Here is a 25,318-nt window from a genome sequence, read left to right as displayed (position 1 = left end):
AGGTTCACCACAGAAGTCAAATGTCTGTTCGGTTATTTGAATGGTGTGGTTAGCATGAAATGTATTTTTGATTGACTGTGGCAGTACCTGCTTATCTCTTTAAAATGTGTGCCTGGTAAATAACAGAAATAAGATTGCAGGTGTGCGTCCACAAGAGGTTTGGGAGGGAGCCAAGCTGTTAAGCTAGCTGTTCACTTCCTATAAGCTATTTGAAAGCACTTAGTGCCATCTCTAAATCTCAGAGAAACCCACAGGAAAACTGTCCTTAGATCAGAATCCTTGTAATTTAAGAAGCAGTTGAATCTGCCAAGCAAAGGAAGACTCTGTTAACACTTTGAAGCAAGGATGGTAAGAAGAAAAAAATGTGGATTTTTTTTATTTTTGTGCCTACTTCTCAATATTTTTTTTTTAAAGTGACAATGTTTGTATGAACTGAATGTACACAGGTTTTCAAAACCATGGGGTAATTTTCAGTAGCACGATATTACAATAAAACGTCTTAAAATAGTTTCTCAAAACTTATATAGCTGTTGATTTCTTTCCAGGTAAATCTTTGCCTTTCATGAAACCTTGATATGTAGCTGAGATTAGTTTCAAAATTGAAAATTATTCTGGTGTGATTCTCTTTAAAAAAAAAAAAAAGGCCTTGTGATTGGCCAAGAAGCAACTACTGGTTAACTGGTGAAGATTCACTGTGAATACTATGATGTGCAGGAATGTAAACTTTGTTTTTTAAAAATATTGAGCCTAAATGGAATTGAGGGCAACAAAGTTCCCTTTCATTTAATTTTTTTAAATATTAGTTGGTATTCAACATTCTGAGCCCACCCCAGAAACTGACATTTCAAGTCATATTTCATTTGTAACTTAGATAGTAAAAATACCAGAGGCATGCAAAGGATCAATTTAACAAAACTACATATGAACTGTTTTCATGCTTTTCAGTTGAATTGCCTTCTATGGTTCTCAAATGTTTAAACTGAAATGTTGTCTCACATGTGTTTTTAAATACCATCCTCAATATTTTGAGTACCTGAAAACAGGAATTTTTATCATTAACCATTCAAGTTTTGTGAATTACCTGAATTGCTGTTTCTCAAACTTGGCAACTTTGAAATATGTGGACTTCACAGATGGGGGATTCTGGGAGCCAAAGTCCCCATATCTTAAAGTTGCCAAACCGTGATCTAGATCAGTGATTTTCAACCTTTTTTGAGCCGCAGCACATTTTTTACATTTACAAAACCATGGGGCACATTGAGTGGGGGGCGGGGGGGGGGGCGGCTAAAAAATGTTTGGACAAAAAAGTCTCTCTTTCTTCCTCCCTTTCGCTCTATTTCTCTCTCCCTCCCTCTTTCTTTTTCTCCCTTCCTCTTTTTTCTCTCTCTCTCCATCCCTCTTTCTTTCTTCCTTCTTTCCTCTTTTTTGCTTTCTCTCTCCCTCCCTCCCTCCCTCTATGTCTTTCTCTCTCCCAGCTTCCCTCCCTCCCTCTCTCTCTCTCTCTTGCTCTCTTTCTTTCTCTCTTGCTCTCTCTCTCTTGCTTGCTTTCTCTCTCATTCTCTTTCTTTTTCTCTCTCTTGCTTTCTCTCTCTCTCTCTCTTTCTCTCTTTCTTTCTCTCTCTCTTGTTTTCTTTCTCTCTCTCTTGCTTGCTTGCTTTCTCTCCCTCTTGCTCTTTCTTTCTCTCTCTCTTGTTTTCTTTCTCTCTCTGAGCTTCGTGGCACACCTGACCATGTCTCACGGCACATTAGTGTGCCGCAGCACACTGGTTGAAAAACACTGATCTAGATAAATAGTTAGGAATGTTAGACTGCTGTGACCTTCTCTAATATGTATACATTAAGAAATGAAATAGAACCTGAGTTTAGAATGTATTAAAGAAATACACATATTAAAAATAAATATTCACAACAAGGTCTGAATAGAGAAGCCTATATAAGTAATGAAATAATAAATTTGAACCCAATTTGTAGCTCAGCAGAATATATTGCAGCAATTTCCAGAAGGATATACTACAGCATGTGTTAGAATAGAGCCTTCTAGCTCTTGATATTTGACTGACAAATGTGTTATCCTTATATCATAATAAATGTCCTGTCTTTAGGATGCCAGGATTCTTTGGCACATACTACAGTTCATATGGCCACATTGAATGAGAAGGAGGCTATTACATCTGGAAAGACCAAAGTTTGGAAAAAAATAAAATAACACTTGATTTATACTTTTTTAAAAAAGTGATTGTACACTTTCCCATATTCAAGAAAGGTAGCTCAAAGCAAAGGGGGTTCCTGCTGATTTGGTTCTATAGAACCGGTAGTGGGAATTTCCCCCCACTCACCAAACCAGCAGCAATGGCCAGCTGGACATGCCCCTGAACCATCTCTTTTGGCCGCGCCTATGATGCTCCCATCTTGTTTTTTGCTTCTGTGCACACGCAGAAGCTTTTTTTTTTGCTTCTGTGCATGCTCAGAAGCTAGGTTTTTAGCACTGTGCATGCACGCACATTCATGCTCGCAAAATGCACTCCCACATGGTACAGGAGGAAGCAAGCCAGCAGGAGGTAAGCCAGAACCCACGCGTCTCAAAGCATCTAATATGACAACTGTCTGAAAAAAGAGGCAGCGAATGCTTAATTTATCAGATGCAAAAATAGTCAAATAAAACCTCTTTAGCTACTCAAAGTTTGTGTATTAATTTATAGGAAGTGGAATTTAAATCCTAATTACATTTCATAAAGCAGCTCTGATCAAGGGTATGTTATGATACAAGCAGATCTAAAATGAAGCAGGAAATCTCTTAATAAAATTATGCCTGCCTTTCTGTGCTTCACGATTTATTCTCCAGGCTGCAACACTAAATATTTCACTATTTAAATCTCATTGAATTTAGTTGGCCTACCCATCTCTCTACTTGGCTTCTTGCCTCTGGATGAAACATAAGACTGCCTTCCATTGTTAATTTGATGGAAGGTAAGACCTTAGACCTCTAGGCACTGTAAAGCTGGCAGCAGCAGAGGTTTCCACCATACTATATTAGGGCTACAGTCAGTAATTTTGTAGACTTAATATGGGAATTTAATTAGTTAAAAAACAAACAAAGACAGGAGCCTGGTTGTCATATTAATTTTTTTTTTTAAACCCTGTAAAGTCTTGTGGTTTGAGGTTGAAACTGAGCCTTAAAGCTCCTTGGATCTACAAAAAACATTAATCGTTTTGCTGACACAGGTGGGCCTCAGTAAGGGTTTTATGGGCCTAAGTGGAATTTCTGCAGGGAGAAAACCTTATGATCAATATCTAGGATCAAAATGTGATGTATCTATATTAATAAGAGGGGGAGATAATTGCAGCAAAGATCATTAAATTCAATTGCAACCTGGAAAAACTAAAATTAAACAAGTTCTGGTTTTTAAATAGCTTTGTTTTTGCAAATCATTTGTAATTGAGCAGAAATAAATTAAAACCAGTTGTGCCAAAATTAGCATTAACATCAAGGCAATGTTAGGACTGATGCTTTGTTGTTTGTTTGTTTTCTACAAGAGTGTCACCATCAAGCTTTTAAAACTAAAACTAAATCTGAAATGTGTGTGATATATAAATATGTGCTTAATGTAATTCCAAGTCTGTAGACATTGCCCAATCTATGCAAGGGGTTAGGGTTTTTTTTCTTTTTGCTTATAATGCTAAATTTAAAATGCTTTAATCTGCATTGAGTAGGTATTGTTCCACTGGCATCAGAAAGAGTCCCCTTTGGCCATTTTCTTATTAGTTTCAGCTTCTGTATCCCTATGGCTCACTGGTGGTCTTGAAGAACTTTCAACAAGGTGGAAAATTAAAATCTCATCTGAGCTGTGTCACTGTGGCCTATCTATTCTGCTCTAACTCAGAATAGAGAGAGCTAAGCCCAAAATGCATTGAAGGGTCTTTGACATTGCATGGGTGCTATAAGCTAGCTTTCAGCTGTGGATTTCAAAACTCAACTACTTACTCAGTCTTGCTTGCTCAGCACACTGCACAGCCTTTCTTTTGGCTCATTTTAACATCTTACCCTCTGAAGTACTAGATGGAAAGCACAGTGCCGCCACATTCTCAAACCCAGTCTCCTGGTTATAACTTAGTGCCTTTAACCACTGCACCAAACTTATTTATTTATTCATTCATTTAATTTCTATGCTGCCCTTTTCCTGAGACTTACAACAAAGATCAGTACAACAAAGATCTTACAACAAAGATCAGTACAACAAAGATCAGTACAAAACATGTTAGAAATTAATTTTAAAATACCATCTAAAAACCCCAATATTTAAAATGAATCAATCACATTCATCTCATCATACACCATACATTCCATCATTGGCCAAGCTAGATATTAAAAACTCAATGGTCCCAAGCCTGTCGGCCGAGGTAGGTTTTTAAAACCTTACGGAAGGCGGAGAGAGTGGGGGCAGTGCGAATCTCTGGAGGGAGTTCATTTTGTAGGGCCGGAACCGCCACAGAAAGTTCTTTCCCGAGGCCCCGCCAGACGGCATTGTCTGGCTGGTGGGACTTGGAGAAGGTCCACTCTGTGGGACTGAGTAGTTGCTGGGATACATGAAGCAGAAGACAGTCCCATAAGTTATCTGGTCCAGTGCCATGTTATGGTATTAGGAAGGATTTGTTTTCTTTATTCTGTTTCAATATTATCTTCTTTTTTTATATTGTTTATATTGTGTTTTATTCATTTTTTCCCTATGAAAACCTCATGAAAATATAATATCCAATGAAAATATGAAGGATACCATGTAATGCTTCAGATCATACTGAAATTGAATTTACCATAATACATTGTACTATTTACAGCACATACAATGAATCTACAATAGTATTATTGGCGTCATACTTATGAACAAAATATTAATACATCTTGTTCTGCTGGCGTGTTTCAACCACCCGTAATTACAGGGTAATTAGTCCAGGAAGACACACACCACACAATAAAAGGAAAACCCAAAAGTTATTATAAACAGAAAAACAGAAACAGCTCCCTTTTTAAATGTCAAAGGGATTTTCTGGTACACACAAGGCACAGGTTAAATGCAATCCAATTGCTCATCCAATAACTGGGAAATTGAGTCCAATTCTAAAGTCCAGAGTGTCCACACACAATCTTGAACAGCACAAAAACCACGATCTTGACAAAACAATGAATCAGATAAACTGCCATGAGGCGAAAACGCCAAGCTGCACTTTTATCTGTAGCACTAATTACAGCAGCCCCACCCAACCACAGGTGGCCTCATTTTCTCTTGTAATAATCCTTCAGTTGTTGTCTCCTATACATCACTCTATGCATGCGTGGATGTGTCATTAATTCTTGTTCAGAATCCAGGCATGATACAGATGATTGATCTCCTCCTGGGCTGTCTGCCAAACTCCCCTCTTCCCTGTCACTCACGCTTCCTTGGTCAGAGGAGGCTTCGTCGGCAGATTCCATCGGGAGCAAAACAGGCCTGTGGCATGTGGCTGTTTCCCCCACATCCACATGCACATTCCTTGGGGCAGGAGATGGGCCAGAGCTAACCACAACACGTCTCAGTGTCAGTGTTGACACCAAGATGACAAGCAGTTGATAATAGAGCATCCTCACTTGGAGTAGGATGAGTACCTGACCTTTTCTGCAGTGCAAGTGTGTATAAGTGTATAAGTTTGTATAAGTCTGTTCCGTACCCTTTTCTAGGTGGGTCTATGACAATTTGCCACAACCAAGTCACCACAGTTCAACTCACCACAGGACATCAGTTACACTAATTCAAAGAAATAGTTGAATAGAATCATTAAAGAAAAAAGGGACAAAATGGAATATAAATGACAAACATTAAAATAATTTTAATTATTTTAAATAATTAAATTGAATTGTTGAATTGTCCCCCAGTGAGCCATCTCATACCTTTTCTTAGTTATGTGGAGAGCTGTGCATGCCTTATTTAATTTACTTTGACAATTTCTGCTATGGTTTTCATATAGAATAGAATAGAATTCTTTATTGGCCAAGTGTGATTGGACACAAAAGGAATTTGTCTTTGGTGCATATGCTTTCAATAAAATATACATTTGTCAAGAATCATGAGGTACAACACTTAATGATTATCATAGGGGTCATATAAGCAGTCAGGAAACAATCAATATTAATAAAAATCTTAAGAATACAAGCAACAAGGAGGAAATGGGTGATAGGAATGATGAGAAAAAACTAGTAAATATATATTTATCTAGAAATATATATATATATTATGTATTATGGACATCAGGATAATTCAATAATGCGTTAAAATTAATAACTGGGCAAATTATCTTTCAGTATTCTCCATTTGAGAAAGAGATGTATGTTTCCTATATACAGCGCTTTATTTATTTATTTTAACCTAATGGTATGTGGCTCAGTTGACCGGTTCTGCTTTGCACATATAAATATGCAAATCACTTTGTTCTGTGTATATGGAATGAACTAATAGCTATATATGTTAATGTCAGTCATTTGCTTCATGCTTTGTTTTGTGTACCCTTGTTCAGATGGTGTTACTTTTTGATTATACAATAGTGATTTACCTTGAGTGATCAAAACATATTCTTATCCTCTGGGCTCATTTGGTGGAGTTCATTATATTCAGCATTTCTCCACCCCCTCCCTACTATATTAATTGCCTTGAACATGTTCAGTGTATATATGTATAAAATGCCAGGTGCGACAGTATCAAACATAGATGTGATGGTTTGCTTTTTTACTCGTTTAGTAGTGCTTTTCTCTGTTGGACACATATAAGGGATGTGGCAGTTTACAAGATTCGGTTTTCAATCAGTGAATATCCTGTATTTGATAGTCCTTTTGTTCCCTACCACATACTTTTCTGAGGGTTTTTCGGAATGACAAACCTCAATTTTTCCAGTGTTGGTACTGTCAGTGTCATTATAAAGGCAACCATGGGCGAAACTGGGCAAGTATGAAATGGTAAGAATGCTTGAGGCAGGGAGGAATATTCTCTAATAGTATGACTACTATTTTTCATTTGAAAACAAGTTCGTCTGAATTTGCTGCAGCTGGAAATTATTGGTAGTTTTCAACCTAATCTTTTCAACCAATTCTTTCTCTTCAGCTGGGAAAAAAAATAAATAACTGCAACACAATAGCCTGGTAAATGTGGGCCTATTTCCTTATCCTTCTTTAACATAATAAGGAGAAATGCACCAAATACATTGGGTGTGAATGTGTTTGGTGCATTTTCTTCAAGCATGAATAATCTGCATATCCTGTGCAGTACAAAATGATCACTGTGCTGCATTATCAGTCCTTTAAAAGATAACCCACTGTTATAGAGTAACTTGATATGATATTACTCTTGTCCCACAGAGTAAGTGTATAAGTTACACTTCTCTCCACAGAATATAAGGCATCAAGCTCATAAACTCTGTGCTGTTCCTCACACACTAATTTGGACTTGCAAAACATTGTTGGATAGCACATGTGTCCCACATGTGTTTGTGCAAGCATGCAGATTCACACTTGTTCATGATACTTTTCAGTAGCACTTTGAAAACTGCTTTTTTTCCAGGTCTGCCTTGATCTACTTCAGGGTTTAGAAATCTTGTGAGTATATGTACAGTATATGGCCAGTCTCCTAGTGTTCCCTTGGCATCAGCACTGTACGGCACTAGTACCACATAATGATTTTATTCCCATAGTCACAATCTTTTAAATTCTGCAGACATTGCTAAATTATCACTGCTGAACAATAATGCCCAAAATGTTAATGTTGAGAGATGCTGAAGGCTATAATTCAGCAACATTAGAGGAATACCCACTCTCCAACTCTAATAAGTATTAGTTTGAAAAGTTCTTAAATTAAAGCCATCCTAACATGCAAAGCTTGTAAAAGTTCTAAGATCTGAGGAACTGCTCAGTATCCAATAAAGCAAAAATGCTTCTTTGTTTTGTTGCTATAGGTAAATAGGTCTAGCAAATAAATTGATGAACTAATGTATACAAAATAAATTGACATGCTAATTTTGGCAGGATGCTGGAGGTAAGCACTTTACATGTGAAGAGCATGTGACCCAAATAATAATAATAATCTTGAGGGATGCTGGCAAGCAGTTCACACAACAAGAGCGCTATTCAGCCAGTTAATTACTAAGCATGGCAATTACTAAAGTAAATCTTAAATTTGGCAAACCTGTTCTAATTCATTTTTGTTTCAGCTATCTCACTAATAAAGACATAGTCAGACTTCCCTGCTATTCCTCTGTTGAAGTGTTGGTGTTTGCATATTCATCTCCAAAGCTTCTTTGGAGCAAGTTGTTGTATTGTTACTGGTGATAAGTAATTTAGGGGTGAAGAGAGGAATTTTAGGATGCTTCTGGCTTGAGTTTTTATCCCCCGCACTCTCAATTTGCAGAGATCAAAGGCTAGCGTTTCTAAATCCTCTCTCTTCTGACTTCTGTTTTTCAGTCTAACAAGGTTCCCGTAGTGCAGCCATCTCATGGGGTCCATCCACTCACCCCACTCATCCCATATAGCAATGAACATTTCAGCCATGGCTCCCATTCACCACACCTGCCAGCCGACATCAACCAGAAACAAGGTAACTAATTCTTCACCTCTCCTGTGATGCTAATCTGTGGTTTAAAAAGTGTGTGCTGTGGGGAATTTAGCCAAAGTCATGAAGTTTGGAATGTCTGCCACAGACTTTCAGATGCCAACTCTGTGCTGTATAGTGGACTCTGCCCATTTTTACATACCACCTTCATTAGTCTTGGAAATTGAACTGCCTGCTCTGCCCCAACAAACATATACATTCTGGACAGAGAAATGGAATAAATAAGTCATCGGGAGGTTTTGGAGGCCAATTTTTTCCTTTCATAGTTCTTCTGATCCAGGCACAGGTTCCACTTACCTTCCTACCAGTGTGCTGCGTGTGCATCATTATGTTTCACATGTATGGGTCCCCTAGTGCATACACAGAGAGATGATTTTCCTTCTGCATATGCTCAGAGAGCCAAAAAATTGCAAACATTAGGAAAAAAATTTAACGGCACACACAGACTGGCAAAGACACCATGCCAAAATTGCACAATTGGTGGGCCACTACCAGAGCGGAGCACCAGACTGCACCGGTAGGAACCCCCTCCCCTGCTCTGATAGGCTTCTAAACCTCTGAGACACATAAAACAAAGTATCTTAACCAAACAAGCACTAGTTACTTCTAGTGCGTGTTTGGTTAAGATACTTTGCTTTATGTATCTTAGAGGTTTAGTATCAGAGCAGGGGTGGGTTCCTACCAGTGTGGTTCGGGATGCATTTTTTATATACAGTGTAGGCAAGAAAGCTATAGATGCACCCAAGAATAAATGCACGACCCTCACACTTTGTCTACAAAAGTCTTTGTTTGAGGTGAAATGGTGATAAGAGCCAGAATATGAATGGAACTCCTTTTTCATTTATAATTCACATTTTATCCAAAACTCAGATTCACAGGCCGGCATACTTTCATTTGCAGTTTCGTCACTTACTTACTGATCAGTCTTAACACTGAATTACTTACATATCTACTCACAGAACTAATACAAAGACAGAGGATACCTATCTGGCAGAGTCTGCACAGATTTGTTCTAACTTGGCGTGCTCACAAAGGATTATATAGTAAATCCCTCTTCCTGTTAAGATTAACTTTTCATATAGAAGGAAACAAAAGCTCTGATCCTGTCAGAGAAGGTATTTTCCAGCCCAGCAAAAGAAAAGCATATGAGAAAAGTGATCCATCCCTCCCTCCTTCCCTTCCTTCCATTTAGTGTCTTTCTCCTGATCTGATTGCCCACCAGGGGTTTATACCAGGGGTCCCCAAACTTTTTACACAGGGGGCCAGTTCACTGTCCCTTGGACTGTTGGAGGGCCGGACTATAAAAAAAACTATGAACAGATTCCTATGCACACTGCACATACCTTATTTCTTTCTCTCTCTTGCTTTCTTTCTCTCTCTCTCTCTTGCTCTTTTTCTTTCTTTCTGTCTCTTGCTATCTCTCTTCCTCCCTCCCTTTCTTTCTCTCTCCCTCTCTTTCTCCCCCTTCCTTCCCTCCCTCCCTCCCCTCCCTCCCTCCCTCCTTCCTTCCTCTCCACCTCTCTTTCCCTTGCTCTTTTTCCATTCTCTTTCCCTTTCCTTTCTTTCTCTCCACTTCTCTCTCTCTCTTTTCCCTCTTTCACCCTCCCTCTTCTCTCCCAGTGGAGGACTCGCCCGACAAGCCTCCACCCTCCGACCCCGGACTCCCATTCAATCCCCATTCAGAAAATTGGAACTAGCAACTCAAAGAGGAGGAGGCGGCGGGTGTGTGTGTGTATGTGTGTGTGTTGTGCCCAGCTCGGCTTTCAGCAAGCCTTACTTTACCTTGGGTGATATGAGATTGAGGGGGACGTTCTCACTGCTTTTCCAGTGCGGCCTTGGAAAAGACCCATGGGCCTGATAAATGGTGTCAGCGGGATGCATGTGGCCTGCGGGCCGTAGTTTGGGGACCGCTGGTTTATACATTGCCCTTTGGGTCTTCCATATGCATCTTATTTCATATACTCCAGACACACTCCATACTCACAATGCAACATAGAGTAGAACAGAACAGAACAGAATAGAATAGAAGGCTTTTGGCTTTCCTAGACACTTACTAGGGACAGGGTGGTTCAGTGGCTAAGATCGATCAGAAAGGTCAGCAGTTCGGTAGTTCGAATCCCTAGCATCATGTGAGCTCCCGTTACAAGCCCCAGCTTCTGCCAACCTAGCAATTCAAAAGCATATAAAAATGCAAGTAGAAAAATAGGGACCAGCTTAGTGGGAAAGTAACAGCGTTCCATGCACCTTCAGCATTTAGTCATGCCGGCCACATGACCACAGAGATGTCTTCGGACACCCCTGGCTCTTTGGAGATGAGCACCGCCCTCTAGACTCGGGAACGACTAGCACATATCTGCAAGGGAAACCTTTACCTTTACCTTACACATTTACATTCAATCTCATAGCAACATTTCTAAAGGAACACATCTTGTGAGGTATAAATCCATAATATTTCTCAGTATGTTTGTTTATTTGTTTTTTTACTCCCACTGAAATAATTGGCAATTACTTCTTTCTCCCCCCCCCACTCCCCAAGCTCTAAAATCACAACAAACCTGAATGTTGAATATCATTAAGCAGGCTGCCAAACACAGGGATTATGGAAAGATGGGTATGAAATTGAAAACTGACTACCGTATTTTTCAGAGTATAAGACTCACCTTTTCCCTCCCTAAAAGAGGCTGAAATTTTGGGTGCATCTTATATTCTGGATGTAGCTTTTTTGAAGCTTTCCCCCCCCAGCCCTATCTAGGTGGTAATGATCTTCCCAGCTTCCTATTCCCTCCAAAGAAGGTTTTATCCAGCCCTAAGTCTTTGCAGGTTTGTTTTCATTCCTACTCCCTCTGAAAAAGGTTTTTCCAGCCCTAACACAGTACTAATTATCTTCCTGGCTAGCAGCATTTTTTTTATTCCTACTCCTTCCGAAGCAGTTTTTCCTGCCCTAAGTCCTTGCAGGCTTGTTTTCCTTCCTACTGCCTCTGAAAAAGGCTTTTCCAGCCCTAATCAGGGGATCAAATAATGTGCTGAAGCTAAATAAACTAAGGACACTAGCCAGATAAGTTGATTTTTTCCCCCTACTTTCCTTCCCCAAAACTAAAGTGCGTCTTATACTCCAGTGTGTCTTAAAAATACAGTATATCCAAAGACCCTTTGAGTATTGTTTGGGCATTATTCTTAACAACGCAGATTTTGCAGATATTGAGTTGGTCTCCTAAGAGGCTTCATTCTCTTCTCCAGAGCTGGGTTTCTTCCGGTTCAGACCAGTAGCAGTAGCAACCTGCTAGTGACGTCACAGTGACGTCACAGAACCTGTTCTGTTGGTGCCGGTTTGTGAGTGCCATCTTTTTATTTTATTTTACTTTATATTTTCCCCGGGGTTTTCTACACATGTGCAGAAGCCAAGTCTCCTGCACTTCCTTGCTGCCACTCCCCAGGCTCATGTAGACAAAGAAACTCGCTGGCACTCTTGATAGTTTCTCCCACAACATTTTCCGGACTGAAAGGACCCAAAGGGGCAACGGGTTTGGGCAGCAAGGTGTGTGCGAAAAGTGAGCTCCAGCAGCTCGCTTCCCCTTCCTCCCACCAGCAAAAGCCACACAGGAAAAAAAACCCCTCTGGAGTTCAGGGTATCCTGAAAATCCTGGGAAGTTTCCCTGCATGGATTTGGAGGGTGGGAATTGAAAAACAAACTGGAGCTAAGGAGAAATACACCAAATCTGTATGAGAAAACCTCCCAGGTTTGTAGCAGCGCTGCATTTCAAAAGAGAACCCAGCTGTTCCTCCTCACGTGAATTATTTGTGCCTGTGCAAATCAAAATTTTACTGAAGGGGGGTGGGAAGCAACAGGAGGAATCAGGGAAGCGACTGGGGAAAGCAGAAGGACAACTCCAGTGGATGAAGGGATGGGGTGGGTGGGTAGTGTTTTCCAGCCCAAATGATTCAGGGCAACGTTTAATCTCAGCAGAGCAAGGGTGGGCAGGCAGGCAGGCAGTGGCACAAAGTTAGTTTATTTATTGAGCTATGCTGACTGGGGAATTCTGGGAGTTGAAGTCCACAAATCTTCAAGTTGCCATACTTGGACACCCCTTTCTAGAGGTTTCTCTGTGGTAATATGTGCTAAGAATAGCTCCCTACATATGTGGAGGGGAGGGGGTACTAGGTTGTATTCTTCTTCACTCCCAAGATGGCCTGCTATCCTCCCCAAGAAGGCGAGGGGGCAACGGATGGGAGGGACTTGCGAACCATTTTGTTCACTGACAAGCTGAGCCCCAGCTGAGGTGAAGGGAAAGACTGCCATGGGGAGATCGGAAAGATAGGAGCTGCTTTCGCCCTTGTTGGTTGTGGCAGCGCAGAGCCTGTCATCAGGGTGACTAGCAGCTACAGAGGCTGCAGTGGGCCAAAATATTCTCCAAATGTGAACGCCTTTAAGCGAGGATGAACGCTGCTGTGGCTGCTATTTGAGATTGTCTCCCCCACCACTGCTAAGTCCAACCCGGGGTCATTTTTGCCTTAACTTTACCCATGTGGCTATTACTCAAGAGTTTTTTAAAATGTCAATTTGTTCCCTGTGGTCTGACTGCTGGGAAAATCTGCTCTGAATATTTGCTGTCATTCTTCTGCATCTTACTGTTGGGACTGCTGGGGAAGAAGGGAGGGGAAGCTGCATTTCTTGCTCAATGCCTTTGTGCCAGGTTCTTTCTAGCTTGATTCAGGTACAGCCAAGCACAGCCTTGCTTAAGTTTAGCTGCTCCAGATGAGCCCTTCTCTCCCTGGCCCTGCCTGAACAAGTAGCCGCTGCACCCACTTCTTGCCTGCCCACTCCCTCACACCTGGGGACACCAGGCACAATCTGCAGGGGAGCATCTCCAGATGAGCCCCTGTCTCCTGAAGCCTCCACGTTGTGTTGTGAGTGCTCCTCGTCCACCTTGTGTAATGATGGATTCTAAGGAGGATGAGCCAGGCCCATCGTGGTATCCTGGGCCAGTAGTGTTGCCAGCTGACGCAGAGAATGAGAGTGAGGAAGAAATAGACATGGATGAAATTTAAGCAGCACCACAGGTGGGAGATATGCCAATGACAGTAGAGTCTGACTTAGATGAGGAGGAAGATCTGGAGCCTTTATTAGATGCTCGCTTTAGAAGATTAAGAAAACAGCAAGAATACTTGTACAGTGATCCCTCAATTTTCGCGATCTCGTTCTTCGCGAAACGCTATATCGCGATTTTTCCCACCCGATGACGTCACTCTCTTCCTTCCTTTCTCATCTTTCTTTCTCTCTCTCTTTCTCTATCTTGCTTCTTCCTCTCTCACACTCTCTTCCTCCCTCTCTCATCTCTTTCTTTCCTTCTCTCTCTTTCTCTATCTCTCCCCCTCTTGCTGGTGGGCGGCGGGCGGCGGGCGGGCGGGCGAGCGGGGGCATCAGCGAGGAAGACCCAGGGAAGGTTCCTTCGGCCGCCCAGCAGCTGATCTGCTCGGTAGCGCAGCAGCAGCGAGGAGCCGAATCGGGGTTTCCCCTTTGCGTGGGCGGTGGGGAAACCCCGATCTTCGTCTGCTCGCTGCTGCTGCGCTACCGAGCAGATCAGCTGCTGGGCGGCCGCAGCAGCAGCGAGCAGACAAAGATCGGGGTTTCCCCGCCGCCCACGCAAAGGGGAAACCCCGATCTTCGTCTGCTCGCTGCTGCTGCGCTACCGAGCAGATCAGCTGCTGGGCGGCCGAAGGAACCTTTCCTGGTTCTTCCCCCGCCGCCCACGCAAACTCCACCATCTGCGCATGCGCGGCCATGAAAAAATGGCGCGCATGCGCAGATGGTGTTTTTACTTCCGCAACCCTACATCGCGAAAAATCAATTATCGCGAGGGGTCTTGGAACGGAACCCTCGCGATAATCGAGGGATCACTGTATGGAAAAAGGAAGTACAGTGTTCCCTCGATTTTTGCGGGTTCGAACTTGACGAAAAGTCTGTACCACGGTTTTTCAAAATTATTAATTAAAAAAATACTTCGCGGTTTTTCCCCTCTATACCACGGTTTTTCCCGCCTGATGACGTCATATGTCATCGCCAAACCTTCGTCCGCCTTTAATAAATATTTTTTAAAATAAACTTTAATAAATAAACATGGTGGGTAATAATCTAAATGGTTGCTAAACGAATGGGAAATTGTAATTTAGGGGTTTAAAGTGTTAAGGGAAAGCTTGTGATACTGTTCATAGCCAAAATAGTGCATTTACTTCCGCATCTCTACTTCATCTCTACTTCACGGAAATTCAACTTTCACGGGTGGTCTCGGATTGCTTCCCCGCGAAAATTGAAGGAACACTGTAGTCTATAGTTTGCCAACTCTAGGGAATTGTTGACCATTTCCTATAGGTATTTAAAGGTGCTGTATGGATAATTTGGGGTGGAGTTACAACGTTTTGCAATGTAGTTGGATGATGTTTGAGGTCTCAGCCAGATTACGCTAGCCACCTGTTATTTTCCTACTAGAATCCTTGGAGTAAAAGTGCCCTGTCTGCTAAGATGCTGAGAATCTGTCATAATAAGTCTGTGAAACTGGAGACTCCTTATCCCATGAAGGAATGCACACATAGCTTTGATCTTTGGCAGCAGCATAGTTGTGGAACTGTTATCTCTTAATTACCCTCTCTGAGAAACTGCCAAGATTATATCACGTGCATGATTTTGGATTGTAAAAAAATGAGACTTTATATATACAAAGACTGATTTGAAATATCAGTGTGTGTATTCCTCCTTTGTTTTCAAGCTGAGTGATATATATAGATTATATCATATATATAATCTGATTTCTCTCTTAAGCCTCAGCTTATTCTGAGCTTTATTTTCCTGAATACAGTTCCTAAACTTTCTGAAGCCAACCTTAATTTTTTTGTCTTCAGTAATAGATAGTGTTGGGTTCCTACTTTGTGCTAGGGTGTGCCATTCCAGTAGTGGCCCGCTAATGACTCTGGGGCCATCTTTGCCACTCTGTCATGTGGCGCCATCTATTTTTTTAGAATTTTGGGGCTTTTTTTTTTTTTTGGCTTCATGCACAGAAGCAAAATCTTGCGAGGGGATGCTCACATGAGATTTTGGCACTTTTTTGCTTCCTGCAAATGCCCGGAAGCAAAGTCACACAAGGGAGCATGCGTGCAGATGCCCAAATAACCAGGATAATGCACCAATATGCGGGTAAGAAGAACCCACTGCTGGTAATAGGTCTCTCTTTTGTTTCCTACAGATATTCCTTTTCTTCTGAAATATTTTAGAGAGCCCGGTGCATATTCATCCTGGCCTAAATTTCTCCCATTTTTCATTGTGACAAGAATATAATAATAATAATAATAATAATAATAATAATAATAATAATAATAATAATAATAATAATAATAATAATAATAATAATATAAGTAGTAGTAGTAGTAGTAGTAGTCGTAGTAGTAGTAGTATTTATTAGATTTGTATGCCGCTCCTCTCCAAAGACTCGGAGCGGCTCACAACAAGAAAACAGTACAAATCCAATAGTTAAAAACAATTTAAAACCCCTTAATATAAAAAACAGTCATACATCTCAGACAAACCATACATAAAACGGGAACAGCCCAGGGGAATCAGTTTCCCCATGCCTGACAGCAGAGGTGGGTTTAAAGGGGTTTGAGAAAGGCAAGGAGGGTGGGGGCAATCCTAATCTCCGGGGGGAGTTGATTCCAGAGGGTCGGGACCGCCACAGAGAACGCTCTTTCCCTGGACCCTGACAGACGACATTGTTTCGTCGACAGGACCCTGAGAAGGCCAACTCTGTGGGACCTAACCAGTTGCTGGGATTTGTGCGGCAGAAGGCGGTCCCGGAGATATTCTGGTCCGATGCCATGAAGGGCTTTATAGGTCTTAACCAACACTTTGAATTGTGACCAGAAACTGATCGGCAACCAATGCAGACTGCGGAGTGTTGGTGTAACATGGGCATACCTAGGGAAGGCCATGATTGCTCTTGCAGCTGCATTCTGCATGATCTGAAGTTTCTGAACACTCTTCACAGGTAGAGAGCATTATAGTAGTCGAACCTTGAGGTGATGAGGGCATGAGTGACTATGAGCAGTGACTCCTGGTCCAGGTAGGGCCATAACTGGTGCACCAGGTGAACCTGGGCAAGCGCCCCCCTCGCCACAGCTGAAAGATAGATATCTAATGTTAGCTGTGGATCGAGGAGGACACCCAAGTTGCGAACCCTCTCTGAGGGGGTCAGTAATCCCCCCCCCAGAGTGATGGACGGACAGATGGAATTGTCCTTGGGAGGCAAAACCCAGAGCTACTCCGTCTTATCAGGGTTGAGTTGACAACCATACAGACCCTAACAGCCTCAAGCCACCGGCACATCACTTCCACTGCTTAGGTTCTCACTATCTTGTTTTGTGGGATTTCCCCTCCTTCCTTGACACTTCTCTGTCAAGGCTATTGGTTCTGACTAGTGTTGGGCGAACCAAACTTACAAAGTTAGGGCCAAACCCGAACCCAAACTTTTTTAAAAGTTCGGGTTCAGCATTCGGCGTTCATTTGAACACCACGAAGCCCCGCCACCTGGGATTCCCCACCTCCTTTTGCCGTAAAAATAAAAGATAGCAAAAGGAGGTGGGGAATTCCCCACCTCCTTGTTTATTTTTACGGAAAAGGACGCCGGAGTGGCACTGCTCGGGTTCGGGTTCAGCGAACTCACCCAAACTTCACGGCAAAGTTCAGGTGAGTTCGCCGAACCCGAACTTCGTTGGGTTCGCCCAACGCTAATTCTGACCTCTCTTCCCCTGGAGTAACCAATATCCACTCTTCTGAACTCAAGAATACTTATCTCTTCAAACCATCTCTTTTGAACATCATGATAACCCATTCAATTCTCTTCAAATCATCATCCCTTTCACTTCTTCAGCCAATCCATCCCTGCTGATAAGGATTCAATCTAGGATAACAAATCTCAATTGTTCTTGTTCATTCCTTCACCTTTTGAGAAAAAAAATCCAGCAAGAAAGTGTGTGTGTGTGTGTGTGTGTGTGTGTGTGTGTGTACACTTATTTGGACTTCTAATCTTTGTCGATTTGCAGTAGATGTCATCTGAAGCAGAACACATATCATATGTTCTCTGTATTTCACAATAACCCAGTGAAGTATGCCTTCTCAATACTGCATCTCTATACAGCAAATATTAAGCAAAGAAGTAGGAATGCTTTTTTATTTAGTTAATGGATAAATGAGTTAAAGCATGAATATAGACAAATAGGTGGAATTTAAAAACTCTTGAGTCAAAGTTAATTTGTTGAGTAGTAGCGCCAAGTAGAGCTCATCATCTTTTCCCACAAGAATCCAAACGCTTTCTTGCAAGCTTTCTTTATTTCAGCAATGCAATTTAGAGCAAAAAGGAAGTCAATTTCATGTTGTTTTCCTTTGGAATGCAGGTTTCTCCCTATCTACCCCCAAATTTAGATCTTCTCTCCAATTATGCATAACATCTTTATATTCTCTAAATAAATTGAAGCAGTGATGGGTTGCTCCCAGTTTCACATACTTCTTAGAACAGGTGGCGCTGTTGACGGGAGGCTCCACCCACCCATCCAGGATGCTTCTGCACATGCGCAGAAGCATCCTGCGCGAGCCCACACATGAAACGATAGTGATGGGTTTTAGAACCCACTACTGAATTGAAGGCTCCTCTCATCTCCCACACTACTTCCTTTCCTAGTTCTACCTTGACTATGTTGTATACATTCTCTCTTATACTTACTCTTACTGCAAATGGACTTTGTTGGGGGTTTTTCTTTTGAAAACTCTTCATTTCTTCAGAACTGAAGTCTAATTGCCTTTTGGGGGGGGGGAAGCACCTTTGGGACAACCATGGCCTTGATAATTGTGAATTTCCATAGACATTTGCTCTGGATATTTTTGCCTCACTCACTTCCTTTATGCCTCACACCATCTAGACCAGTGTTTCCCAACCTTGGCAACATGAAGATATATGGACTTCAACTCCCAGAATTCCCCAACAAGCATTCGCTGACTGGGGAATTCTGGGAGTTGAAGTCCAAATATCTTCAAGTTGCCAAGGTTGGGAAACACTGATCTAGACTACTTGCCTGCATTCTTTAAAAGAACACTGCAGATAAAAAAGACCAAGAATATTTATCAGTAATAAATAGTAGGAAGAACAAGGTAAGGGATAAGTACCAGTGGATGAATTAACTGGATGTTAGCAAACATGAATCTTTTGGATCCATTTTATTTATTTATTTGTTTGTTAATCTAATTTATATGCCGTTCAACTCCTCAAGGACTCTGCTATAAAACTAGACTATAAAACTAACCTAAATTTCCTCGTATTTTCATTTTCTGATAGGTGTACACCGTCCTTCTCAAACATCAGATATTTCTGGTTTTTATTCCCTCCCTCCCACTGGGGTTGGACAGATAACACCTTCTGTGGGATGGTAAGTATTTAAGGCCTTCAGATGAAGAACATTTTTTTTTAAAAAAAAAAGTAATTTTGGGACATGTATTAATACTCATCATCCTTCACAATAGTTGAATTTTAGCATGTTTCCTAGATTCTGTGTTTATATCTCTGAGTTCATACTGAGTTCTCTCTCTTGCTCTCCTACTTTTTTTGATCAAGTATCATTGCACATAGAATTGGAATGCCTTCATTACCTGAGCCCTCTGCTGCCATTCGGAAATAATAAAGAAAATCAGGTTGTAGAATTTAGGTTGTTAACTAAAGCAAGATACAGAGCTTTTTCTGAGCAGGAGCTGCCTGGCAGGAGCTGACATGCTCCAAAAAATAGTAGTTGGAGCCAGGAAAAAAACCTGAAGCAATTTCAGTTTATTTCATTTGCATTTTAAACCTAAATTTAAAAAAAGAACCGTGTTTCCCTTTTTACATTGAACTTTATAATCTGGTAATAACTTTTAGAATTCTTTGGAGTATAAGTACAACCCCATGATTTCTAGTTATACATTTCTGCAATCAAAAAAAAATCTGTGTAACTGTTCCATCATTCCTTTTGTAATTGGTTTTTCAAGGCAATAAAAAGATATAAATGGTAAGGCACCTGAAAAGCTTTGGTTGTGATAACTAAAAAAAATTGTTGATTGAAAAAAAAGCAGGCAGGGAGACAGGCAGGAAGGTAGGAAAGAAAGAAAGGTAAAGAAAGGTAAAGAAAGAAAAAAGAAAGGAAAAAGGAAGGGAGGAAGGAAGGAAGGAAAGAAAGAAAGAAAGAAAGAAAGAAAGAGAGGAAGGTTCAGTTAGTATATGCATTCATTTAATTTCTGATGGACTTTTCTCCACTCTGTTTAATCCATATCATCATTTTAGTTTGTGGTGGATGGATGTGGTAAGGCAAATGTTTGTTTGACCTGAATAACGTGGGATTCCATCTCATGTTGATTCACTGCCATTTCTGACCTGGAGGACTGGCTGAATGTATTTGATGTGGTGAAATAGTCTTATGAAATGTGGTCAAGTTATGCCTGAGAAAATGCTTGCTCTCTAGCTTTTCTGAAATGCTACAGTAGACAGTCAGTCTGTTTTCTCAAGATTCATCAATATTGTTGGGAAACAATATTTGGTAGTCACTAATACTCTTCACCAAAACCACCTTGGATGAATCAACTTTTAATGCTAAGATATTAATATTCAGTAATGCAAACCTTGAATAATCTCCAGTTGAGAATGGAGATCAGAGCTACCTTAAGAAGAATAAGTGTCAAGAACAGTACACCACAACTGTTTACACTGGAGTCATTGATGGAAAGCCCATTGAAATCAGCAGTATTCTAAACCGATGTGTTGACTGACTTGAGTTTTTAAGAGTATGTGTCAGTGCAAATCTTCAATGGATCTTAAACTGCACTGTTTATGAGTCATCAAGTCAATCCACAGTCTACAAGTTATGTGTTCTTGTCTGCCAGGAATTTCACAGCCCGGCTAGTTTTTCTAATCTGAGAGAGGCAAAAAATGCATGATATTTATGCAGCACATGAAGTGCTGCCATATAGTATACTGTAATGTCAATTTATCTTGTAAGCAATACATTTTTCTAACTTAACCTGAATCAAACATAAGATCAGAAGGCAGTATTTTTTTCTGATTAACTGATTGGAGCATGCAAATTAGGATGGTACCCTGGCATTGAAAGGTTAAGTGTAATTTTTTAAAAGTGGAATGCAGTCATAAACTGCCCTACAAGTTAAGCAGTAAAATATTTCCTTGCCAAGGAATGTAGTTATATTCATAAAAGAAGAAATGCTTAATGCTCTAACTTAAGTCAAGGTTGATGATTTAGATTCCTTTCTCTCCTTCTCTCTTTTCCTTAAAATATTGTCTTTGTCCTAAGCTGGTTACATTGCGGGTGTTGATTAACAACTCAGACAATAGGAGAAAAAAACATTTTAGAGTGGATGAGAGAAATAATGCCAAGGTGGCAGGTACAAACATTCCTTAAATATGTTGAATAAATAAAGATTTTTCTCCCTTCTCAAACAACTTCCCCTCTAAGTAGTTTTAACTCCCCTTATCCCTGTATTTCATAGCTGATATATTTTTGGATATAAAACATGATCATTGTGGCCCAGTCCATTTCAACATAAAGTCAGCATAAAGAATTTCCCTATCTTTAACGTTGTGGCTGAAAACCTCAAACAGTTGCATCTTTGGATGCTTTCCATGAGGAGCCTGAACCCATTGTGAGGATGGCTCCGGAACTCTGTGTTCCCATGACATCAACAGTGCCTGAGAGCTGTCCTGATTTATTTCTGGCTGAGTGCAGTTAAATTAAAATTGCTGCTATTATTTCATTTATTTTTTGCTTTATGAAGCAGTGACTCCATTGCCCATTGGTGGAAGTTCTTACTCATTCTTGGTCCTGGCTCCTAAGCTTGAGCCTAGCTTGGCAACTCCCCCTCAGAAATCCACACCAAAGGAGGAAGAGTGGAATTGACAAGACCTTTGTCAGTTTCTCTTTCCTCTTCTGAGCCAGGGTGACGCAATGGCTAGAATGCGGCACTGCAGGCTACTTCAGCTAACAGCTAGCTGTAGTTCAGCAGATCAAATCTTACCACTGGCTCAAGGTTGACTCAGCCTTCCATCCTTGCGAGGTGGGTAAAATAAGGACCCAGATTGTTGGGTGAGATACGTTGATTCTTAGAGAGGGCTGTAAAAACACTATGAAGCGGTATGTAAGTCTAAATGCTCTTGCTCTTGCTATTCTGTTATCAAAGGAATTAATATGCAAATGCCAGACAAGCTGTTTCTCCCCATCCTTTGCTTCTATATGGAGTGGGAATGAAGGGATGTCTCTTGCTGCTGGACCAGGAGCAACTTAAGGCAGGGAAGGACAGTACAGGGTTACTCCATCTCCTCCTAAGCCTCCATCTTCCTCCTCAAAGGGATAAAACAGGAGTGAACGGCTTTCTAAGCATTTGGGGAGAGGAAATAGTGACATTGCGTAAGTGTTTGAAGAACCCATTTCAATTTTAGCAAAATTAAAAAAGAGAGTTCATAGCATACATGTATAAAATTGTCATTTCTGAGCTAGGCTATAAATCTGTATAGGGGAAAAAGGGCTAACAGTACATATGGCCCTATGCAAGGGCCCCCAAAGTGGCATGTCGCCCAGCACGCGCAGCCTTGCCTGTTTCTCTTCCAGGTTCCTGACATGCATGCGCATGTGATGATCAGCTGTCCTTCACGTGTGTGACAGTGCCAAACCCAAGTGTGCACATGTGCACCGGCCAGCTGATTGTCGGACATGTATGCGCACTAGCACCTGGAACTTTGGTTTTTCTGGAGCACGGTCCCAGTAAATGTGTGTGCGCGCTCACGATGTTTCCGCACAATCTTTTTGGCACTTGGTGCCAAAAAGGTTCACCATTTATTTATTTATTATTTATTTATTATTTAGATTTGTATGCCGCCCCTCTCCACAGACTCGGGGCGGCTCACAGCGAGATACAGCAAATCATGACAAATCCAAATAAATTTAAAATATTTAAAAAGATTTAAAAAGAACCCCATTTACTAACAAACACACACACAAACATACCATGCATAAATTGAACATGCCCGGGGGAGGTGTTTCAGTTCCCCCATGCCTGACGGCAAAGGTGGGTTTTAAGGAGTTTACGGAAGGCAGGGAGAGTAGGGGCAGTTCTAATCTCTGGGGGGAGTTGGTTCCAGAGAGTCGGGGCCGCCACAGAGAAGGCTCTTCCCCTGGGGCCCGCCAACCGACATTGTTTAGTTGACGGGACCCGGAGAAGGCCCACTCTGTGGGACCTAATCGGTCGCTGGGATTCGTGGGGCAGAAGGCAGTCTCGGAGATATTCTGGTCCAGTGCCATGAAGGGCTTTAAAGGTCATAACCAACACTTTGAATTGTGACCGGAAATTGATCGGCAGCCAATGCAGACTGCGGAGTGATGGTGAAACATGGGCATACCTAGGTAAGCCCATGACTGCTCTCGCAGCTGCATTCTGCACGATCTGAAGTTTCCGAACACTTTTCAAAGGTAGCCCCATGTAGAGAGCATTACAGTAGTCGAACCTTGAGGTGATGAGGGCATGAGTGACTGTGAGCAATGAGTCCCGGTCCAGATAGGGCCGCAACTGGTGCACCAGGCGAACCCTCGCCACAGCTGAAAGATGGTTCTCTAATGTGAGCTGTGGATCAAGGAGGACGCCCAAGTTGTGGACCCTCTCCGAGGGGGTCAATAATCCCCCCCCAGGGTAATGGACGGACAGATGGGATTGTCCTTGGGAGGCAAAACCCACAGCCACTCCGTCTTACTGACATACGATATCAAGTATATTTCTCTCAAAATAATAGGTTAGGTTCTGCATTGTGGCACCTAGACATGTAGTTTAATCTTTTATCAAAATCAGTGTTGTTCTTTTCTTCAAATCTCATTTAAGTTTGAAGAGAAACTGCTTGCATTAGCTGGGTAATTCTAGAGGAAGCCCACATTGAGGAAGTGGACAAAAAAGTTTACACACCCAAACACGCAAAAACTTCACCTGAAGTCCTTCACCTGACTGGATCCTTCTTTGATCATTTTTAATGTTCTTTTAAAAAAAACCAAGACAATTGTGTGATGTGGCTTTAAACTGACACCTTTGCAAGCACAAAAATTGTTTGCCTTTAATTGCAGCACATTGTAATACAAGATAAACCGTAACTAAAAATATCACCCGGATGTCCATAATTTGTGGCAGGTTTCATCCAATGAACTGGACTGGAACCACTTAGGTAGGTTGCCAGGAAACCAAGAGTTTGGATAACCAACGTCTCATTGAAGATGTTAGGAAGCCACAACTAAAGAACCATATCAACAGTTGGGATCCAGGAACAAGTCCGTATGCTGAAAGGAGTGTTCAGACCTCTTGGGTTTCTTTCTTTCCTGCCTCATGCAACAGATTGCCTGGCTGTCTCTTTTGGGCAGGCTGCCTTGTTTCCATCTTTTCTTATCTTTGCAATGGTCAGATTTGCTATCATATTGTTTCTTACTGACCGTGTGAGAATTAATTCTTCCAATTTGAGCACTCCTCAGAAATAATTCTATGGATTATTCTACTTGCACTACGTGCAGGCCCAAAGTCACGTTAAACAATAACTGTGCTGGCTGCCAATACTGTATACCACCAGTCTTCACTTGGTATTTTCCCAACCAGAAAAATACACACAAAGGGGAGGAGGACCAATTTTATTTTGCTGCTATTTCATTGGGCTGATTTTATTTATGCTCAATTTCATTTTCCCATAAACCCGTATATAGATTGTGATTTAGCCGTAACTTTCTCAGTGCACTTATATGTCTCTTATATAAGCCCCACGGAGATCATAATTGCACAATGCTATGTGAGTTGCCTTCCATCTATTTCTTAATCTTGCCCCTACAAAAGTAATTCTTGTGCATTCATCAGTTTGTTAATAAAGCCTTTTATAGAGGACTTCACACTGTTGTCTGTGTGGACAAATATTACCAATGTTTTTAGTCCCTTTTATTTATTTATTTAAAAAAGGCTTGCATCCAAGCCAAAAAAAAAAAACCCTACAGAGAATTTCCTTCCTTGTCTCCTCCTTTGATTTATCATCCTTTCCAGAGCTTGGCAGTGTTTGTTGCATTCAAATTGGTTTGGGAAGAGGAGATGGAGAAAGAGGGAGACTCCAGAATCTCCTTTTGCCAATAAGGAGCGGGGTGATAAGCAACGGCTCTGAAGAGAACAGGTTCACTGTTCTGGGGGAAAGCTGATTCCAACAGGCACTATGGTCATAATATAGCAAGAGTCTACGGAGAGGGGAGGCATACAAATCAGATAGATAGATAGATAGATAGATAGATAGATAGATAGATAGATAGATAGATAGATAGATAGATAGATAGATAGATAGATAGATAGATAGATAGATAGGAGGTTTTCCTGAGAAGGAAACTGTTCAGCAGGAATGCCTGTGGAGATTCTTAGCCATCCAGGTCATAGTTGCCTCAAAGGTGTTTCAAGGAAAAAAATAACCCAGTTGCCTTTTGAAAAAGCACCTTTGAGACATTCAGAAGGACTAGACTCACAACTCGTCAAGCGTTCTGATAAAAAAGTAAGTCTCCCATTTAAGTAGTTTAATGGAGAGACTCCTGAGAAACTATGCAAATTATTTAGAATCTGGTCTTTG

At 41.3% G+C, this 25,318-nt stretch overlaps 1 protein-coding gene across 14 annotated transcripts in view; it reads left to right on the top strand.

Moving 5' to 3' along the window:
• Positions 1-25,318, top strand: part of TCF7 (transcription factor 7) — a 152,454-nt gene that overhangs the window by 83,128 nt on the left and 44,008 nt on the right. For all 14 annotated transcript variants that reach the window (XM_070739248.1, XM_070739252.1, XM_070739244.1 and 11 more), the window contains exons 4-5: positions 8,477-8,609; positions 18,998-19,088. In XM_070739248.1, coding sequence (XP_070595349.1) covers positions 8,477-8,609; positions 18,998-19,088 — 224 coding nt within the window. The remainder of the gene's footprint in view (positions 1-8,476; positions 8,610-18,997; positions 19,089-25,318) is intronic.

Source organism: Erythrolamprus reginae, chromosome 2 (assembly GCF_031021105.1).
Source record: "Erythrolamprus reginae isolate rEryReg1 chromosome 2, rEryReg1.hap1, whole genome shotgun sequence".
NCBI lineage: Eukaryota > Metazoa > Chordata > Lepidosauria > Squamata > Dipsadidae > Erythrolamprus > Erythrolamprus reginae.
Note: the sequence above shows the minus strand (reverse complement) of the source record. Positions and strands in the feature narration are given on the sequence as shown.